This window comes from Glycine max, chromosome 7 (assembly GCF_000004515.6).
Source record: "Glycine max cultivar Williams 82 chromosome 7, Glycine_max_v4.0, whole genome shotgun sequence".
Classification (NCBI taxonomy): Eukaryota; Viridiplantae; Streptophyta; class Magnoliopsida; order Fabales; family Fabaceae; genus Glycine; species Glycine max.
The window spans coordinates 42976447-42996097 of NC_038243.2; the positions used below are offsets into that span (position 1 = coordinate 42976447).

General features: G+C 37.0%; 3 protein-coding genes across 3 annotated transcripts; 1 reads left to right on the plus strand and 2 right to left on the minus strand.

Moving 5' to 3' along the window:
• Positions 1-1850: 1850 nt before the first annotated feature.
• Positions 1851-3173, minus strand: LOC106794270 (probable xyloglucan galactosyltransferase GT19). Its single transcript, XM_014778227.3, has one exon. It carries the CDS (start codon positions 2637-2639, stop codon positions 2253-2255), a length of 387 nt encoding a protein of 128 aa, XP_014633713.1. The 5' UTR covers positions 2640-3173; the 3' UTR covers positions 1851-2252.
• Positions 3174-12143: 8970 nt separating this feature from the next.
• Positions 12144-14981, plus strand: LOC100781950 (vesicle-associated membrane protein-like protein). Its single transcript, NM_001255448.2, has 5 exons — positions 12144-12431; positions 13159-13300; positions 13417-13537; positions 14399-14461; positions 14537-14981. The coding sequence occupies exons 1-5, from the start codon at positions 12242-12244 to the stop codon at positions 14684-14686; spliced, it is 666 nt and encodes a 221-aa protein (NP_001242377.2). The 5' UTR covers positions 12144-12241; the 3' UTR covers positions 14687-14981.
• Positions 14982-18673: 3692 nt separating this feature from the next.
• Positions 18674-19546, minus strand: LOC100782856 (flowering-promoting factor 1-like protein 3). Its single transcript, XM_003529523.5, has one exon. It carries the CDS (start codon positions 19452-19454, stop codon positions 19125-19127), a length of 330 nt encoding a protein of 109 aa, XP_003529571.1. The 5' UTR covers positions 19455-19546; the 3' UTR covers positions 18674-19124.
• Between the last annotated feature and the right edge of the window lie 105 nt (positions 19547-19651).

Sequence of the window (19651 nt, forward strand, 5' to 3'; positions counted from 1 at the left end):
TGAGATTCTGTTTGCTTGGATTGGAGACGGAGATGCCATACCGGCCTAGCTAGAACAACCCAAAGTGAAGGTCCAAATGGTAAAGGTTATGCCGGGAATGAATTTGAGTAAAGGGAAAAATAAACGAAATCATGAAACATGGAAGGTGTTGTACGTGAGTTTTTGTTGAATAGATCTGAATTATTAATTTTAATCCTACAATCTACGATCATTTAACTGGACACTCTCCAATTTTTAATAATTGAAGGAGATCCGTGTCCAAACAAAACATACTTATTGTAAAGTGAACAATAAATTCAATCTTATTTGCCCAATAAGTTAAGCAACAAATCAATCCGCTGATTTCATTCACCCCATAGATGGTTGACTCTTTGTTTAGGGAATAATAGGATTCGCCTAGTGGTATTGGTAAGGTTTAGTTCGAATAAGTCTACCTCCTACTCCTAACCCCAAATACAAACTACATGTTGCGACCCAGTTTGTATCTCGATTTACACATAAATTGGTTGACAAAAAAAATCCCCCAATCTCGAGTGTTTTAAGACTAGGTACGAATGTTGGAGAGAATCAGTGTTTTTTTTTTTTTCTTTCTATTCTCCGTTGCTGAAATCTCTTCACATTCTGTATTTTCGGTTGTTTGCTGTTCTCAGTAGAAAATCTTATCCAAGTACTCCAAGATTTTAATTTCATACAGAATTTACTGATCTCTGTTATCATTGTCATACGATAATACTGAACTACTACGTATTTAGGAGAACCTGGCCTGATAATAAAATAAACTACCCTATTTCAACAGTGTAATAACACCATGAGATGACTTATTATGACATTTATAAAGGCATTGAACCCAGGTCTCTTGCAATTTTCCTCTTCCAAAATCCATGTGATTCCTTATGCTCTATCATTCCGGTATGATGATCTACCAGTTATACACAATCTGTAAAATTAGCTAGAATACAACAATAATTCCAGGATACCCAAATTTTTTAAAACTAGAAATTAGTTAAATCTTAACACCCTTAAACCAGGCTGCTGCTAATTGCCTTCAGAGTTCAGAGCCTGACAACAGTAAATTGCCTTCATGCATCTTAATGGACCACAAAAAGGCTGCACCTGGGGCTGGAGGTGCGCATGAGAAGGTAAATTCATCAAAAGACGAGATTAATCAATTGAAATCGATTTATTTACCAATAGTCTTCCACAACTGTTTAAAAGTAATCATCATGCATTCTCAGACAGAATGTTTAAAAGTAATCAATTGAAATCGATTTATCTACCAATAGTCTTAATGTGCTTTCATCATGATGGATTCGTTCTGGGTCAAAATTCTCAGACAGAATGAGGCGTTGTGTGGAGTGATACGGGCTCGGAACAGGGGCCCTAAACAGAGTTTATGAATCGTCACTTGTAACTCGAAAGAAAAGGACATAAGATGAAAGGTAATTTACGTAATATTCTTGTTCCCTGAACATGAAATGCAACCTTGCCATTTTGCAGACAACAGTTAAACTTAAACTCACTCATAGTTGAATAGAAGAAAGGGTTAAATGTCAGCAATCAGCACCTCAGCCTCTCAAAATAGATTTCATTGCAACAGAAACAATGCAGCAGATCAACAGAACAGAATAGAAGACTACAGCAAATGCTTCAGTTCCACAATAATACAACAATTTATTTGTAAACAAGTGCCTTAATCCCTACATCCAAAACTGAATTTGTATTTCACTAATTCTCAAGGCTAACGTTCACCTTCTAAATCACAGAAGAGAAAGATAACATGAAACCCCAAGAGCATGCCTAATCTTCCTCTCAACTTTCTAATAAGAGATTTCTGTTCAAAGTCAAAAGGATCACAATAATAAACTGGATTAACAATTCAATTCCCGAGAATCATCATACGATATACAATGTACAAATACAGAATCAAAATAAAAGCCTTGTAGATCATCAATTGAAGCTGATCCAGAGAAGCTACTTGACAAGATTGCAGATACACTCATACACCTATTCCTTATCATGTACAAAGACAACCAAATGCCGGTGACAGAAATAATTACTAGATACGCTGTCACAATTTGGTGCTTTCGTGTGAAGTTCCATAGATTATTAAACAAAAAAAAAAAAAAAAGACATGCTCTACCTTAAATGTCTAACTTAGAATAAAGGAGCACAACGATTAAAGAAAGAAACCAAAAAAAAAAAAAAAACTATGATCACATAACAAAATCAAGATGAATATCTCGAAGCCTGGATCAAATCTTATCCAATGTACCATCAATGGCCAAATCAACCGCATCCTTCTTAGTTTTGAGACCCGGGGAACTATTATGCTTCCTGTAAAAGACACTCGGCATCAACTCCAAAACCCTCTCCCTCATTCTCCTAACCCTACCTCTCGGTATCTGTTGCAACACATCCAAAATCCTCATCCCTCTGAACACCACCTCCTCCTTCGGTATAAACACAGACAGCTCCTCAAACTCCGCCTCCGGCAAATGCCACCCATACTGAGCCTTCGCCGAAAGCTCCTCGAAGAAAACCGGTATGCACCCCGCGAGTACCGCGTCGAACGTGGACCGGCGCGTGGTCGTGTCCCCGGGAGGCTGCAAGCAGAAACTAGCCGAAAGCATTGGCCGCATGAACCGAACAGGGTCGTGCTCGCAGACCCCGTTGGAGCAATCCACAATCTCGCACAGCGTGTCGTACGAGGAATCCGAGGAGGAGGTGGCGTTCTCGCACTCGCTCCTTATGCTGCGGCGGACGCGAGGCTGGGAGGGAGGGAGGTGAGGTTGAAGAATTGGGGCAACTGGGAGAAGTCCCACGCGGGACGCGCCATGAGGAGGAAGAGCTGAAGGGCGAGTTTGGCGCTGGAGTTGTATTCTGGGCCGTAGAGGTACATGGAGCGGATCTTGCGTGAGGCATGGCTACTCCAACGGAATGGAATCACACCATCGACCCACCCCATTTGCACTAGAGGTGATCACAACATAAGAAACTTATGATGGAGATAGATATCCATGTGAGACCAAAAGCCTTAGAGAGAGATCATAGTTGAGAGCAAAGCCAGCGAAAGTGCAGAGAGACAACGAAAGCAAGAGCTATGAGAGAATGGGCATTACAACAAGTAAATTAAAATAAAAAAGACAAATGGATACACATAATGTGGGTAAAAGACTCTATATGAAGTAGAGAAAACGAGGCCTTCTGAAGTACTATGAAAATCTAAGGATCTAGAAAGATGAGTGAGAAAATTACCATTTAAAACATGTGGGACCTATTTAAATAAAAAAGACCTTTGGAGAAAAAAAAATCCAAAGTTTTTATATGTATACAAGGGTTACAAAAATTATGATGAGTAAATGTTTTTTAATATATAAAGTATCATAATGAAAAAATATTAAATAAATATATAAATTATATTTTGAATTTTCAATGAATAATTTAAATTATAACGTAAATTTATTTTTAATTATTGACAATTTTAAAAAAATCATATTTAAAAAAGAGATATAGATAACAAAAATAGATTGAAAATGACATATAATTAAGAAAATTAAATATACAAAGATAAAACGAAAATAATTTAAAATGATCGGGATATTTTTTTATTAGTAGCAAGAATAATATACATAAAAAGAAAATATTAACAAAATCTAATTAAAAGTGTAAAAAATAAGTCCCATTTCTAAATTATGTATTCTAATTTATAATATAAAAATAAATCATCATAATGAAATGTTATTATTCAAAGGAGTTAATGTTTGACTCATGCCATGCCATGCCATGCACGAGATATCTTTACAACTATTTTTACAAATAGTTGTGAAGCCACACATGTTTACAAATATTTTTAATTTTGTAATAAATTTTTTAAAATAATTCTTATGAATTGGTGATATTGTTTATGATTTTAATTATAATACATAAAAATACTAATTATAATTTGTCTGAGTACATATGGATTTTACAAGGCATTATGTACTACTTGTTGAAAAAAAAAGTTAATTTATTCAATTAATTCTAATTTTAATAGAGGTAATTAAAAAAAAACTAAATCAGTAAAAATGTGTCTAACGTACCAAATAATTTTAAATAATTTTTTCTTCTTCTCAAAAGACACTTCCAACAATTTTAGCTAATTTCTTGGTGAAATAATATCAAAGTACAAGCCAACATGATATTTCATCTAATGAAATAATTATGTAATATAACTATACGTGCTAACACAATTTTTTTTGCAATAACATCGATATAATTTTTATTTTTATTTTTATTTAGATATGAATATTTGATAATAATTAAAACTTAATTAGAAAAACAAACAACAAAAATTCTATAGCATGTATATAAAAATATTTTCACTCAGAATTATATTGTAAATAAAAATATATTTGTTCATTTTATAACATTTAAAGTATATAAACAATATTTTGAATAATTTAAATGATAATTAATTAAATTGAATTAGATGAAAGGTGTAGAAATCAAATATTACTTTAATTTAATTTTTAATACACAATTTATAATATCGTTACATTAATTTATAATCTATTTTTTTAAAGGTCAAACTTAAATTTAAGAAACAACAACGTTAACCCAATAATCATTATTTTCTATACAATTCCATTTGTGCCTTCTAAGGATAAATTTGGGAAACATGAACACGTCCAAATACATGTTACAGCTTACAAGTGATTCATATCATATAGTCGCTGCCATATATATAACACACCCAAAAAAAGTCACTGCCATGAATGAAAAACAAAACATAATCTCATCACATACATAATCAACATTTTTTATGGACTGTCTAAAGCAAGTTGATCACTGACACAAATGATATCCATCTCCCAAATTTAATGCACAACAAAACAAAAAGTCCTATAATAATAATAATTACACAAAGAGCTTCTGTATTTATCTATTCCTACACTGGTCTCACCTCAATTATTTATTAGAAACATATAGTGACACTTTCTTGTATATTACATTGGACTCTTCTGAGGGAAGGCTAATCTGAATGTTAAAAAAGCAAGGGATGTTTGTATAATTTTATAAAATTTCAGAGAGATTTGTGTAACTAATTAAAAAAAGAGAGAGAGACGAGTTCATCATTCCACGAATTGAAGATTTACACGTTCTATGAGGAGGCCAGGTGCTAAGTTAAAACTGATGGAAAACTCACACAAAAGAGGACTTATTGTAAAATTAAAAACTATTGAGGATTATATCATAAATAACCAAAGTACATGATTTTGTTTTCTACTTGTGGTCCTGGAAATATTTAGACCATCATAAAAGCCACCAGAATTTTTAGTCGAATGAAAATTGAAAACATTTGGCTCCCAATTGCGTTAACCAATTCTCACAGCTGGAAAGAATTTTTGGCTTTCAATTTTAATTGAAATCACCTTTAGCCAGTACATTGAGTAATTTTATTGTACTATCCAAAGAAAACGTAACATAATAAGGGAACATGGAGGATACAAGAACACTCACTAGATGTGTTTGCTTCCAATTAAGAGAAAATAAGCTTATTTAGGTGTCTGAAAAGTAGTATTACATTGCTTGCATTACTGAAGAAAAAGATACATTATTATCTTTGTAAGATTCTGTTACGTTCACGGCGGAGTTAGAGGGAGGGAAGAGAAGTGAGGAGAGAGATAGGGTTCCCTTATTCGAGGTAGGGTCCTCCTGGAACTAAATTTTGGAAGCTTGTTCTTATCCTTATTATGGAATATTCAGCACCTATATATTGCTGAGATACAAGCGTGTAACGGAATGCAAAGATCTAACAAACTCCTAACAGCTTTATCAGCACGTGCTTTAATGGGTAAGAAGCATGCATGCATGCATGTGTAACTCGTGAATGTGTGAGTTGACTCGGGAGTGTATGTGTGAGTTAACTCGTGAATGCATGAGTAGCTAACTAACATAATCCTGTAAGTATCTAGGCTTAGTTATAGCACGTGCGGGTCTCGTGGGCACAACAGAAGCATCTTCATGAGTGTTATCTTCTTCTTCGTGAACCTGGTTGCTAACAATACCGTCGTCCTCGAAAACCACCTTGTCCTCAAGGTGGTAGGCTTCTTGTAGCTCAAGCCATGATTCCCAGGAAGTGTCCTCCGGGGGTTGGCCAACCCATTGGACGAGAACGAGTTTCGTCGGGGGGTAAGTGGAAGTGTCAAGCCTCCTATCCAAGATGCAGAGGGGTCGTTGCTTGGGTCTCTGACCAACTATCTCTAAGTTCCAGGGTTCAGTGGAAGACGGGGAAGGTCCATGATGACGGCGTAACAGTGAGCAGTGGAAGACGGGGTGGATGCGTGCCTCCGCCGGGAGGGCTAGTCGATAAGCAACTTCTCCCACCTTCGCGAGAATTTTGAAGGGCCCGAAGTACCGTTTTGATAGCTTGGGGTGGTGTGGTCCCGTGGCGGAGCGTTGGCGGGTGGGTCGAAGCTTCACATAGACCCATTGGCCTTCGTTAAAGGTCACATCATCCCGATGAGCATCTGCATATTTCTTCATTGAAGCTTGAGCTTTCTTCAGCTGCTTCTGCAGTTTGGTATGGATATCTTGTCGAGACTGGACCAGGGACGCCACAGCTTCATTATTGGTGAAGCCCGGAATATATTGAGGTATCGTGGGTGGGGGTTTCCCATAGATAACCTCGAACGGGGTCAAACCGGAGCTCGAATGCAGCGAGGTGTTGTAACACCACTCAGCGAGTGCTAGATAGCGGAACCACGAGGAAGGTTGTGAGTTAACGAAACACCGGAGGTACTGCTCAAGGACGCGATTCACCACTTCGGTTTGGCCATCCGACTGTGGATGATACGCCGTGCTTAAGCGCAGATGGGTGCCACTAAGCCGGAATAATTCTCTCCAAAAAGCGCTTAGGAACACGGGGTCCCTATCGGAAACAATACTCTTGGGGAAACCATGGTGCTTGCAGACGATTTCCACGAAGAGCATGGCGACCTTGAAGGCCGAAAATCCCGTAGGCAGCGCTCCGAGATGCACCCCCTTGGAATACCTATCAACAACAACCATAATGACGGTGAAACCGCTTGACGGTGGGAGGTGAGTGACGAAGTCCATAGAGATATCCTCCCACACCCCAACCGGAGCTGGCAGCGGTTGTAGCAAGCCCGCCGGCCGATGGGTGCTCGTTTTACTTTGTTGACACACCTTGCACTCCCTGATATGCTTCTGAACGTCTTGCTTCTGTCCTTGCCAGAAGAAGCTTGCTTCGAGGCGGTGCAAAGTCTTGGCTACCCCAAAATGACCACCTAACGGGGTTGCGTGAAATTCCGAGAGGAGGGTCGTGATGTACGGGTTGGTTTTATTCAGCCATATACGATTATTGAATAACAAGAACCCGTTATGGATCCGATATTGAGGATAGGCTGAAGGGTTCTCTTGAACACGAGTTAATAACGACTGAAATTCAGGATCACTGACAAGAGCTTGGTGGATATCGCGCAGGAAGTCGAATTGGGGCACTGATAAGATCAGCAACTCGCCTGGTTCCGGTGGTCTGCGAGAGAGTGCATCAGCCACAACGTTGGTGGCTCCCGTTTTGTATTGAATTGTGTAATCAAACCCAAGCAATTTGGAAAGGTAATAGTGTTGTTCTGGCGTTTGAATCACCTGAGTCATAAGCTCGCGAAGACTCTTGTGATCGGTGAGGATCGTGAAGGAGCTGTCGAGGAGATATTGCCTCCATTTACGCACTGCGGATGTGATAGCATGGAGTTCCCTCACATAGGTTGACGCATTAAGGAGGCGAGGGTTGAAGTTCTTGCTGAAGAACGCTAATGGGTGCCCTTGCTGAGAGAGCACAGCCCCCATGGCAGTGCCTGAAGCATCCGTCTCGACGACAAATGGTTCATGGAAATTGGGAAGGGCCAGAACTGGGGTGTTGATCATAGCGGATTTGAGGGTATCGAAAGCTTCTTGTGATTCGAGGGACCACTCAAATGCGTCCTTGCATAATAAGCTTGTTAAAGGAGACGCGATAGCTGCATAGTGGCGCACAAATTTTCGATAAAACCCAGTTAATCCAAGGAATGCTCGAAGTTCTTTGGGTGTGGTGGGGGTGGGCCATTGCGCGATTGCTTGGATCTTGGAGGGTTCCGGGGTGACTCCGCTACCCGAAACAACATGACCAAGATACTCGAGTTCCCTCTGGGCAAAGAGACACTTGGTGCGTTTCAAGTAGAACTCATTGCGTAGCAAGGCTTGAAGGATCAGGTCAAGGTGTTGGACATGGGATGAAAGGGAGCTGCTGTAGACGAGTATATCGTCGAAGAATACAGCGGCGAAACGACGTAAGAACGGAGCAAGGAGGCGATTCATCGCGGCTTGGAACGTAGAGGGTGCGTTACACAATCCAAAAGGCATAACGAGGTACTCGTAGTGCCCATGGTGAGTTCTAAACGTCGTTTTCTCAACATCAGCGTCATTCATGAGGATTTGGTGAAATCCTTGCCTCAAATCGAGCTTGGTGAACCATGAGGCGTGCCCTAGTTCGTCCAGCAGTTCGTCGATAGTAGGTATCGGGAATCTATCGCGAACCGTGATCGCGTTGAGGGACCTATAGTCAACACATAGGCGCCAGGTTCCATCCTTCTTCTTCACTAGAAGGATTGGAGATGAGTACGGGCTCGTACTTGGTCGTACGAGGCCAGCGGAGAGCAGCTCTGCGATTTGTCTTTCGATCTCAGCCTTCTGAAAATGAGGGTACCGGTATGGACGAACGTTCACCGGGGCTGTGGACGGCAAGAGAGTGATACGGTGGTTCACCTCACGTGAAGGTGGTAAGCTTTTGGGAGGTTGGAACAACTGATCATAACGGAGGATGAGCTTCGTTATTGATTCGAGTGAATGGGGAAGATGAGTAGTGGTCTCGTCTATGGGGTTAGTGGGTATGATACGTAAATGGAACAAGGCTGAAGTTGATCCCGTGTGAAGCATGCGTTTGACTTGTGCTGCGGAAGCCGGTTCTGGGCCCGTAGCGACATCAGCCCGTAAGGAAACCTCCTGGCCCAAGTGATTGAATCGCATCATGAAGGAGGTATAATCGGTCGTAACTTGGCCGAATTGCTTCAGCCACTCAATGCCAAGCACCGCATCCGCTCCGCTGATCTCAAGGAGGTGGAAGGTGATCGAAAACGAGTGACCTTGAATGTGTAGAGGAGTGTTGGGGCAGCGCTTGTTACAGTCCAATGTGGACCCATTCCCAACAAGGACGCGGAGGGGCTGGGTGTCCTCGATAGGAAGATGGAGGAAGTGTGCAACCCTTGGTTGGAGAAAATTATGGGTGCTCCCACTATCTATGAGCACAGTGATACGCGCATTCCGGATGGAACCATACACACGAAAAGTTTTTGATGAAGGTAAACCAGACATGGCGTGGAGGCTGACATGGGGAGGAGATGGATCTAGCACGCCAATAGGATTAGCTGAATTTTCTTCTGATACGAGGCTAGGCTCGGTGGAGCCTGGTTCACCGGAATCCTGAGTGATATCGTCGGCAACGAAGAGCAGGATGCGTCCCTTGCAGCGGTGATTGGAACTCCACTTGTCATCGCAATTGTAGCATAGACCTCTCTCTCGACGGAACGCCATTTCTTCCGGTGTCCGCTGCACGTACGGAGGTTTTGGTTTCGTGTTTGGGATAGAGGAGGATGGTGACGGTGAAGGATGAGAAGAACGCTGTGGTGGAGGTCTTCTATCGCGGAGTTTATCCTCTTGTAACTTCGCGAGCGCGGTGGCCTGAAGGAGAGATATAGGTTGGAGAGCGAGTACCTCTCGTCGGAGCTCCGGGACTAGACCTGAAATAAAGCAGCTTAATAGGAAGGGTGGGGGGAGACCTACCACACGATTAGCCAAACGTTCAAATTCTGTTAAGTATTCATTCACAGATCCGCGTTGAACCAATTTGAATAGCGCGCCTTTTGGATCATCATAGAAAGTTGGTGCAAATCGTGACTCTAAAGCTTGAAGGAAGCCTTGCCATGAAGTGATCAAACCATTGGTAAACATCCACTGGTACCAGCTGAGGGCGGCGCCGTCAAGGTACAGGGAAGCCACGGTGATACGTTCCTCCTCCGGTGTGTGCTGGTACTGGAAGAGCTGGTTCATCTTGAATATCCAGCCCATGGGATCACGGCCGTCAAAACGAGGGATATCGAGTTTGACTGTGTTGCGATGGCCGTTGGTGTTGCTGACGGAGGTCTGGTTCTGGTGCTCGTCGCGTAACCGTAGGTGATCCAGTATAGAGTCTACCTTATCGGAGATGTTGGTGTAGCGTTCGTTGAGGTTGGCTTGGCTATTGGTGAGGCGCGCGATCGCATCTTCTAAGCGGTCCGTGGTCGTCTTCCTGGTCCCGTGGTCAGCCATGGCGATGGCGGCGGCAGGTCGGACCACTTGTTACATTCACGGCGGAGTTAGAGGGAGGGAAGAGAAGTGAGGAGAGAGATAGGGTTCCCTTATTCGAGGTAGGGTCCTCCTGGAACTAAATTTTGGAAGCTTGTTCTTATCCTTATTATGGAATATTCAGCACCTATATATTGCTGAGATACAAGCGTGTAACGGAATGCAAAGATCTAACAAACTCCTAACAGCTTTATCAGCACGTGCTTTAATGGGTAAGAAGCATGCATGCATGCATGTGTAACTCGTGAATGTGTGAGTTGACTCGGGAGTGTATGTGTGAGTTAACTCGTGAATGCATGAGTAGCTAACTAACATAATCCTGTAAGTATCTAGGCTTAGTTATAGCACGTGCGGGTCTCGTGGGCACAACAGAAGCATCTTCATGAGTGTTATCTTCTTCTTCGTGAACCTGGTTGCTAACAGATTCTTTTGTAGACTGTATTTAATTATGACCTTAAGGTCACTATTGAAAGATTTATGTTGATAAAGTGTTATTTTTAATTATTGTCTTTTAAGATACTGTTGATAGATTTCTCGTAATAATATGTTTTTGTTTTTTTTTTCTCTATTATTTTTACCGTCCATATTTTACTTTATTTATTTTGTCAGATTTTTTGTTTGTTGTTACTCAAATTCTATCCTATAAATGTTATTCTAATTGAAATGTGTAGATATTATTTTCAAATTACTTGATTCTTTTAATATATTTTTTTCAAAAACTAGTATTAATCTACTTAAAATCAAAATTTTCAAAATCAATTCAAGTGCTTTGCTACTTGCTAGGGTTTAAGAAAACAACACTCTGTAGAAAGAGGAGTTATATATTTTAAAAAAATACATACATGTACAATGTGTTTTTTTTTTCTGTTAACCCTTCGGTTAATCCAAAAAAAAAAATATCTTATTAATCCAAAGTTCATTTAGAAGAAAAATAAGCAAAATCTAATTAAATAGTATTTTTGTTAAAGGTTGAACTTAAGTATTATATGATAGACTATGTTCGATTAAGATGATGAAAATAAAAAAAAAAATATTTAAAGTAAAGAAAATTATAAATAGTATGAAATTTATGTGGGATCTTTTCTATTTCCTTCTGCTAAACACACTGATACTAATCGAGGAAAGCAATTTTCTAGAATTGTTCTTTAAATATATAGATCTAAATTTTAAAAATTCTTATGACAGGATCCGAATCCAATATTAAGAGGCAGTGTGGTTAAGTAAGGAACAAATCCAATCAAATCAACAAAACCGGGGGAAAAGTAATAAAGCAAACACCAAACTCTCCCCCAGTTCCCTGCTACTTTTACTTAATTACTATTATATACATTTTATTAAAAAGTTTAATAGTCTGAACTCGTGATTAAAAATCTTATAATCCCTGTAGTGCTGTTGAACGTCCATTATAGATAGATTTCTTTTGAAACACGGTCAAAGCCAGTCAATAATTCCAGCTAAAAAATAATTCAATTTATTAATACTTATTATATTTTCGGATGTGAAGAGATCTAATTTACTTGATCGATGAATTATTATAAATTTTCTCAAATTAATTCATACGGATAAAACTAATTATATTTTCAGATGAGAAACGCCTATCAGCCAGCCATTGTATTCTCCAACAATTAATAAAGTACCATGGAAAAGAGTAAATTAATTGATTTCTTACTTTCAAACGAAGAAAAAGAAGAAACCAAACGCGGCCAAGTTGCTGATATAAAGCAACTCAAGCAAGTAGACTAAAAGCTCTCTCTCTCTCTCTCTGCTTCCGAGTTCCGAGTTGCGAGTTGCAGAGAGAGCAATGAGTCAGGAATCGTTTATATATAGCTTCGTGGCTCGGGGGACGATGGTGTTAGCCGAGTACACCGAGTTCACTGGGAACTTCCCTGCAATTGCAGCTCAGTGCCTCCAGAAACTACCCTCTTCCAATAACAAGTTCACCTACAATTGCGACCACCACACCTTCAATTTTCTCGTCGAAGACGGTTACGGTATTGCCGATCTCTTTTGCTGCATCTTCCCCAGTTTAAGTGCTGGATCTACTCTGTCACATCTAATTGGCACACATATTTCTCTTTTCTTTTCTTTTTTTTGGGCTTTTGAATTGGTTTTCCTTAGTGGGTTTTCTTTACTATTTGGGGTTCCTTCCAAAGTTTTGTTATTTTTTTTTTTCATTTCAATGTTGACACTTGACATGAACAAATGAATGGTGAGAAACGGAATTTGGGTTCTCCTGGTTCAATTAGAGAACAAGTATGGGACAAACATTTTGTGAATGTTTCTTGGGTTGGACTTAGGCTGCCATAGAAACGCATTGGTCTTTGCATGACCATGACGGATGAAGCAACTGCTATCAGTTCCAAATGTTTGTGCCTAACTCCTTATTAGTTTAACCAACCATGCAACCTTTTATATGTTGGACTTCTCATGGTTTCTGAATCAAACTCTCTACTTCCAATTGTAACCTGACCCGATATTTGGAACTCAAGTTTTTAAGGAAAAAATTTATGAGGTCACTATACTTATTTTTATGTATTTCCTTGTGATTTGAACTGGTTTATTGAGTTGCGGGTTTGGATAAAAAGAAAATAAAAATATAAAGTGTTCTGTTGCTGCGCCTTTGTTGTAACACTCAGGCTTACTGAAACATTGAGTTGCACTCTGATGTGGATTTTTGTCTTCTTAATGTTTTACATCTGGGATTAATGTGAATTGCAGCTTACTGTGTTGTTGCCAAGGAATCTGTTAGCAAACAAATCTCTATTGCTTTCCTTGAACGTGTAAAAGCGGACTTTAAGAAAAGATATGGTGGTGGAAAGGCAGACACGGCTGTTGCCAAAAGTCTCAACAAGGAGTTTGGGTATCCTTCTTGAGTTATTTCTTTCCTAGTCACTCATGATGTTCACTGATAATTCAATGCTTGAATAGAAAAGAACTTGTATAAAAAAGGTAAATAATACAGATGCTCATTTGCAGACCAGTTATGAAAGAGCACATGAAGTATATCATAGACCATGCTGAAGAGATTGAAAAGCTAATAAAAGTGAAGGCTCAAGTTTCAGAAGTTAAAAGTATTATGTTAGAGAACATTGATAAGGTATGTTCATGTTTTAGAGTAAGACATGGGATATTTTTCAGATCTTCAGTCATTTCCCCAAGGGCAAGCCTTCGCGCAATGGGTAAAGTTCTGCCTTTGTGACTGGTTGGTCATAGGCTGAGGGAGAGTTTTGGAGCAACAATAAGGTTGTGCCTTTGTGACCGGTTGGTCATGGGCTCAAATCCAGATACAGCCTCTTTGCATATGCAAGGGAAAGATTGTGTGCAATTATCCTCCTCCATACTTTCACAAAGCGAGAGCCTCTAGCACCGGGATATCTTAGTTTCATTTGTAGTCATTTCCCTGTGCTGTTGTCTTATGCATCCTGGTCTAATCTTTAATCCATTGTTAATTATATTGCCCGTTTTATTTGAAATAAATGATCAATGGAGAGGGAAAATATGGATTTGAGGATTGCTATATTACTCATTTGATTGCTTTATTGCAACTTTTGGTGAGTGGTTAGGACTTAGGAAAAAATCATAAAGGCTCTGTCTGCCTCCTCATAATTCTTTCAGAATATTTCTCAAGTTGAAATTTTAGAGCACAATAGAAATACCTGGCCAAGCAATATGCTTCTATACTTGCCCCTTTTCCTCCCTGTAACTATTGTCAGTGAAGATTTTGAATCACAGTTTGGCAATACTTAAATTTTCATTTCACCTTTAAGATTTTCAGTGACTAAATCATAACCTGTTAAATTCTTTATCACTGTAGACATTTTCCTTATATTGTCCTGTTTGCATTAACATCGTTCTACTGAGTTGCCTTAGCTAGATGCATTGATTGCAAAATGTTAAACAAGACAGTCTGACAGTGTAATACATGTGCCAACTTTGGTTTTGCTATAAATACTTTCAGGCCATTGATAGAGGAGAAAATCTAACTATTCTGGCGGACAAGACAGAGACTTTGCACTCACAAGTAAGTTGGATAAGGTTTGACAGCTATCATTTGGAATCTTATGTTTTCTAGGCTGAAGGATCTCCAAATTTTCAGGCCCAGGAATTCAAAAAGCAAGGAACTCATGTCCGTCGGAAGATGTGGTATCAGAACATGAAAATCAAATTGGTTGTTCTTGGAATTTTGTTGCTTTTGGTCCTGGTTATCTGGCTTTCTGTTTGCCATGGATTCAACTGCGCAAACTAGAAACAAATGAAAGTTTATGGATAGGTATTTAAATGATGTTTAAAGAGCAATTTCTTAAAAGCTTTAGCAAGAATCTGCTTAGAAGGGGGGAGTTTGGCAACTGGAGAAAAAGTTTCCTACCTTCTTTATTTGTTGATAATCATATACGATATTCTTGGAAATTCTTAAGAGAAAGGAGATCGGGTGTATTTGTAATGTATCATATGCTGGACTGTTTGGTCTTGTCAAACAATATAGTTGTAATTTGCTTCTCTTTTCTTCTTTATTTTAAATATAGAAAAATGTTATTAACTTAGCCTCTCGTTTAAACAATTAATTTGATCCCCCTAAATCTGGATTTTTCGTCTTCTCTTCAGTCTTTAAAGCATCCATTTATGAAAATTCTAAGAAATTTGTTGTTAATTTGTGGATGCGTAGTTTACCTAGGCGAAGCAACAAATAAATAATGACATTGTCAAGCCTACACGATTTGTGTATTGTGTGTCTAACGTTTCAGAAGATCTACTTTGAAGGGGTTCAACCTCTAACCACAATATTAAACCTTCACCTTTCTGTTTCCCACAGTTTTATAAAACTTATTCGTTCATACCATATACTAGAAAAAAAGAAGAAGAAGAAGAAGAAGAAGAAAGAAGACCAATTCAGGCTCCTTAACTAACAAAAATGTAAGTATGCTCAATAGAAGAAAATGGTAATAAAAAATGTCACGTGTGTACTAGATGGCCCCCTCTAAAGGGTCAGAAATATAGATGTCGATTCGTCATTCACTTTTATTGAGTTTTTTTTACTGGGCTTTTATTGTGCTTATATAAGGTCACATTTGTTATATAAAAAAAACAGTTTACACACGAAACATTGAAATTGTTTTTGTTCAGGTAAAGTATTTAACAAATATTTATAGAAAAAAATAAAATGAATCAAACTTTTCCATAAATTAAAATCAAGTCATGCACTTTAGTTTTTTTGAAAAATGAGATAAACAAATTCATTTTAATTGATGAATAAATGAGTTATTTTATCTATTTATTTTCTTGTCCTGCAAGTATTTGGTGATAAGATTGCATCTTAATCACATTTCAGTACTAGCAACTAACTAGCTCTGGGACAAGTTTCTCTTGGACTCTTATTTTATCTATTTATTTTCTTCTCCTCTTTTCAAATAATAAGAAAGTTTATGACATTACACATGTTTGCCTCGCCCCGTGAGGGGAACTTCCTGAAACAATAAAATGAAGAAGAAAAAAGCGAAACTTGAATTGGATGTGCAAAGGGACATGGAAAGTCACAAAAGCTAAACACGTACCATATAGAAGACAAACAGAAAATCTGTCCCGTTCTTTATACGTTTGGGATAAAAGTAAAAACCACGTAGATATATTACTCAATCCTGTTGACCTTCATGCATATATATATGAAACTCACATCTCAATAAAATGGAATATCGTTGCCGTTTAAATCCAGAACGGCAGATACTGCACGTCATTTAAATATTATAATACTTTTATTTCATTTTTCGTTTTTAAAAAGTTATAAATCAATTTTCACAATTTTTTTTCTTCTTTCCCATATAGTTTTTATGTTAGGATTTTTTATTCTTTGTCTGCTACCTATTGCTTTTGTTTACTTTTTGGTTTTTACAAATACTTTGAATTTTTATCTAGCTTCCTTTCTTAATTTTTTTTAATAATATTCAAAAGAACTAAATAAAAGATGGGATATTATGGAAATTTTTAAAAAATGATATTTAATGGATAAAACAAATAAAAGACTAATATTGTGGTATGAGGTCCAAAACTATTTCTAATATCCCGCGTTGAAAAAAGTAATAAAAAAAAGATGAAAAAAAAAAAGAATTAAAGTGAACCCAAGGGAAGGAATTAGTTTTATAGTGAACGAATAAAATCTGTATGAATATAGTACACACAAAAAATAAAGTGTATGAATAGGAACTCACTAAATTTAAACTTGGTTATGGAAATTTCTGAGAGGTATAGTCTCGTGCGGGTTAGGTTGGACACCACTTACCGCAATTATAAAGACGAAGAAGAAAAAAGAATCGCAAAAAAGAAAGCGTTTTTTAAACATAAAAATGAATAATTAAAAGTGTTTTAGGAATATTTTTAAAACGTGCACATATAAAATAAAGATTAAATGAAAAAATAATTATAAGTAAATCCAATGTTAAATATAATATTTTTTTTTAGCTAAATGACTTATTTGATATTTTATTTTTTTTCAATTTAATTATTTATCTTTTAAAAAATTTAATTTGATATTTTATTTTATTTGTTGCTCAATTTAATCTTTAATTTCTTTTAAAAAATTATTTGGTCCTTAATGTTAGTATTTTTTATTTTTTTATTTTTCAGTTTATTTAAGATTGACGTAATTAATTATTTAAAAATAATTTTTTAATTTATTTTTCCCTTTCCCTCCACTTTATTTTTTTTAAAAAGAATCTATTTTTAAACAATTAACAATGTCATTCTCAAATAGATTGAAAAATTAAGCTAACTGAAAGAAAACTAAAATAAATAATCAAAATAATTTTTTTAAAAAATTATGATTAAACTGAATAAAAAATAAACATTTAAATTTATTTATTTTTAAATAAAAGATCAAATTAAACTAAAAAATTAAGATAAAAAATTAAATAGATTATTTCACTACGCTGAATAAATTACAAAATCCTTCACCTGAGTCCGGTTTATAGACACGTGTCCGGCTGTAAAAAGTTGGTGTTTACTCTTTAAGAAAACAAAGAAAAGTCAAATTGTCAACAATCGAATCTAGTCACACGTGATCTAAATTTCGGCCATCTCTATCTCTTATCATCCATGCACGAGCGAGAATCGCTCCTCTTCGTAGCTATCGTAAGGGCAACAATTTATAATTTTTTTATTTATTTTATATTTTCTCTACAAATATGTAATTTCTGCATATAACTCAAAACTATTCGTGCTTAAATTATTCATCCATACATGTTAAATTAAAATGAGTTTTTATGTGGTTGACATAAGTATATAACTATATACCATTCCTAAATTTTTCAAATTTTAATTTATTTAAATTATTTAAGCGTATATTTTATGATTTTAAATATTTTATTTTTTATATAAATTTGTACATTCTTATTTTGTAAACTAAATCATTTTGCACTGACTATGCATAAAATATTTGTTCTTAAATCGTATATTTGTATAATATTATTTTATTTTTTCTTCTTCTTTGTGTTGTATCACATTACTTAAGTGTTAAGCCTTAATATATACACTTCAATGATATAAACATTCATTTTAAAACAAAAATGATTTTCTTTCTATTTTTTCTTCTTATCAGATCATATGATCACATCACTTATCATATATTTCACACTTCTTTTTCTTCTATTTCTATCTATTTTGGATGTAAGTTAGGGTGTCACAAAACATTATTCTTTTTATTTTATTTTATTTCATCTCTCTCTTCATCTAGTGAATGGCTTATGCTTTTTATTTATCTATTGAAGAGGGAAATTCGCTTGTGCTTTTCCTTACAGAAACTAGAAACTAGATTGGCACACGAGTGTGCATAAACATCCGTCAATTTTACTCATCATCGTATGTGATCGATCATGCAGGATCAAAAGGTCACCCAGAATCAGAGTCATCATATTAGCTTATCAGCTAAATCTGTTATATATCAATAATTATAATTGAACAACAGTGCAAACAATTCATTAACGTTCATTATTTCTTTTTATCTCTTTTTTTTATCACATTATACCATTGATTATATATATACACTTTTTATGTGCTCTCTTTGTCTACTAGCTAGCATGAGGGTTCTATACATCATTTTTGTATGTATATTGGCGCAAATAACATGGTAGAAGATATCCAAATGAATAAAATGAACTTCTTACAAGGGAAATGTGTGTATATCGTTCAATTCTGATGAAAATTATAAATGCCTTCAGCGTGAATATTTAGCAGTGCAATAGAGAAAAAACTCAAAAATTTATATTATTGCAGAATGACTAAAATTTTACAACAGAACACACGTAAATGACACCCAGTCCTCACAAATTAATCACGAATCAGACCCTACCTATATATACCTAAACATAAACATTAATTTATAATCAGAAAATAAACTCACACTCACCTAGACAGTCCAATTAAATACCCTAGTCAATGTCACAATGAAATGGACACAGACTTCCACCCTCTCCATGGCCACAAGTCCAAAATCAGACATTCAAAAACCAACACATGGACGAAGCTAACTAATGAAAATGAAAAGGGACAATTAAAGGAATCATGAGTAGTAGTACACAAAGTCACAAACACTGACACTGGACAGTAGTAGCACGCAGGGTGCCCTGGCCGAAGGCCTTGCAAGGGGTTGTTTGTTTGGTCCCTATATGTATGTTGTCTTGTCTCTTCCCTACCCTACCCTACATGTCCCTAACTTCAAAAGCGTTCTTGTTCTTCACCACTATGTCATACATGTGCATGGGCTTGAACTTGTTGAAATCTCTCGGCAGGGAAATAAGGTGCACGGTGGAGCGTTTGTGGAATTGAAGAAGATCAGCGTCGTCATAGTAACGCTCCCACCCAAGTGAATACAGTTTTTGCTCTAACACCGCATAAGAGGTGATAACCTCATTGCTTGCTCTATGAACAAGCACCTTCCTTCTTCCTCCACGGCTTCCCTCCACTGCCTCACCCCCAGGGTTCTCCACCAGCCTCACCACACCGTTCTTGAAAACCCAAACCCCAGACATTCTTAATTAATATTACTACACAACAAGATATGATGAAGATTTTGAAGAGTGTGTGAGTGTGTGTTTTATTTGGAGGTTTGTAGGGGGAGAATATGGTGTGTAATGTATATATAGGTGTGAGGATGAGAAAGTTTCACGGTGGAATTATTTTATTTGTTATGTACCCCATATATATGAAGGGTATATGGGGGAGAATG

Coding starts and splice junctions, on each gene's coding strand:
- LOC100782856 (XM_003529523.5), bottom strand. CDS start 19,454: ATGTCTGGGGTTTGGGTTTTCAAGAACGGTGTGGTGAGGCTGGTGGAG.
- LOC100781950 (NM_001255448.2), top strand. CDS start 12,242: ATGAGTCAGGAATCGTTTATATATAGCTTCGTGGCTCGGGGGACGATG. Junction 12,432..13,158: donor TCTCGTCGAAGACGGTTACG/GTATTGCCGATC, acceptor TGTGAATTGCAG/CTTACTGTGTTGTTGCCAAG. Junction 13,301..13,416: donor AGTCTCAACAAGGAGTTTGG/GTATCCTTCTTG, acceptor GCTCATTTGCAG/ACCAGTTATGAAAGAGCACA.
- LOC106794270 (XM_014778227.3), bottom strand. CDS start 2,639: ATGCGGCCAATGCTTTCGGCTAGTTTCTGCTTGCAGCCTCCCGGGGAC.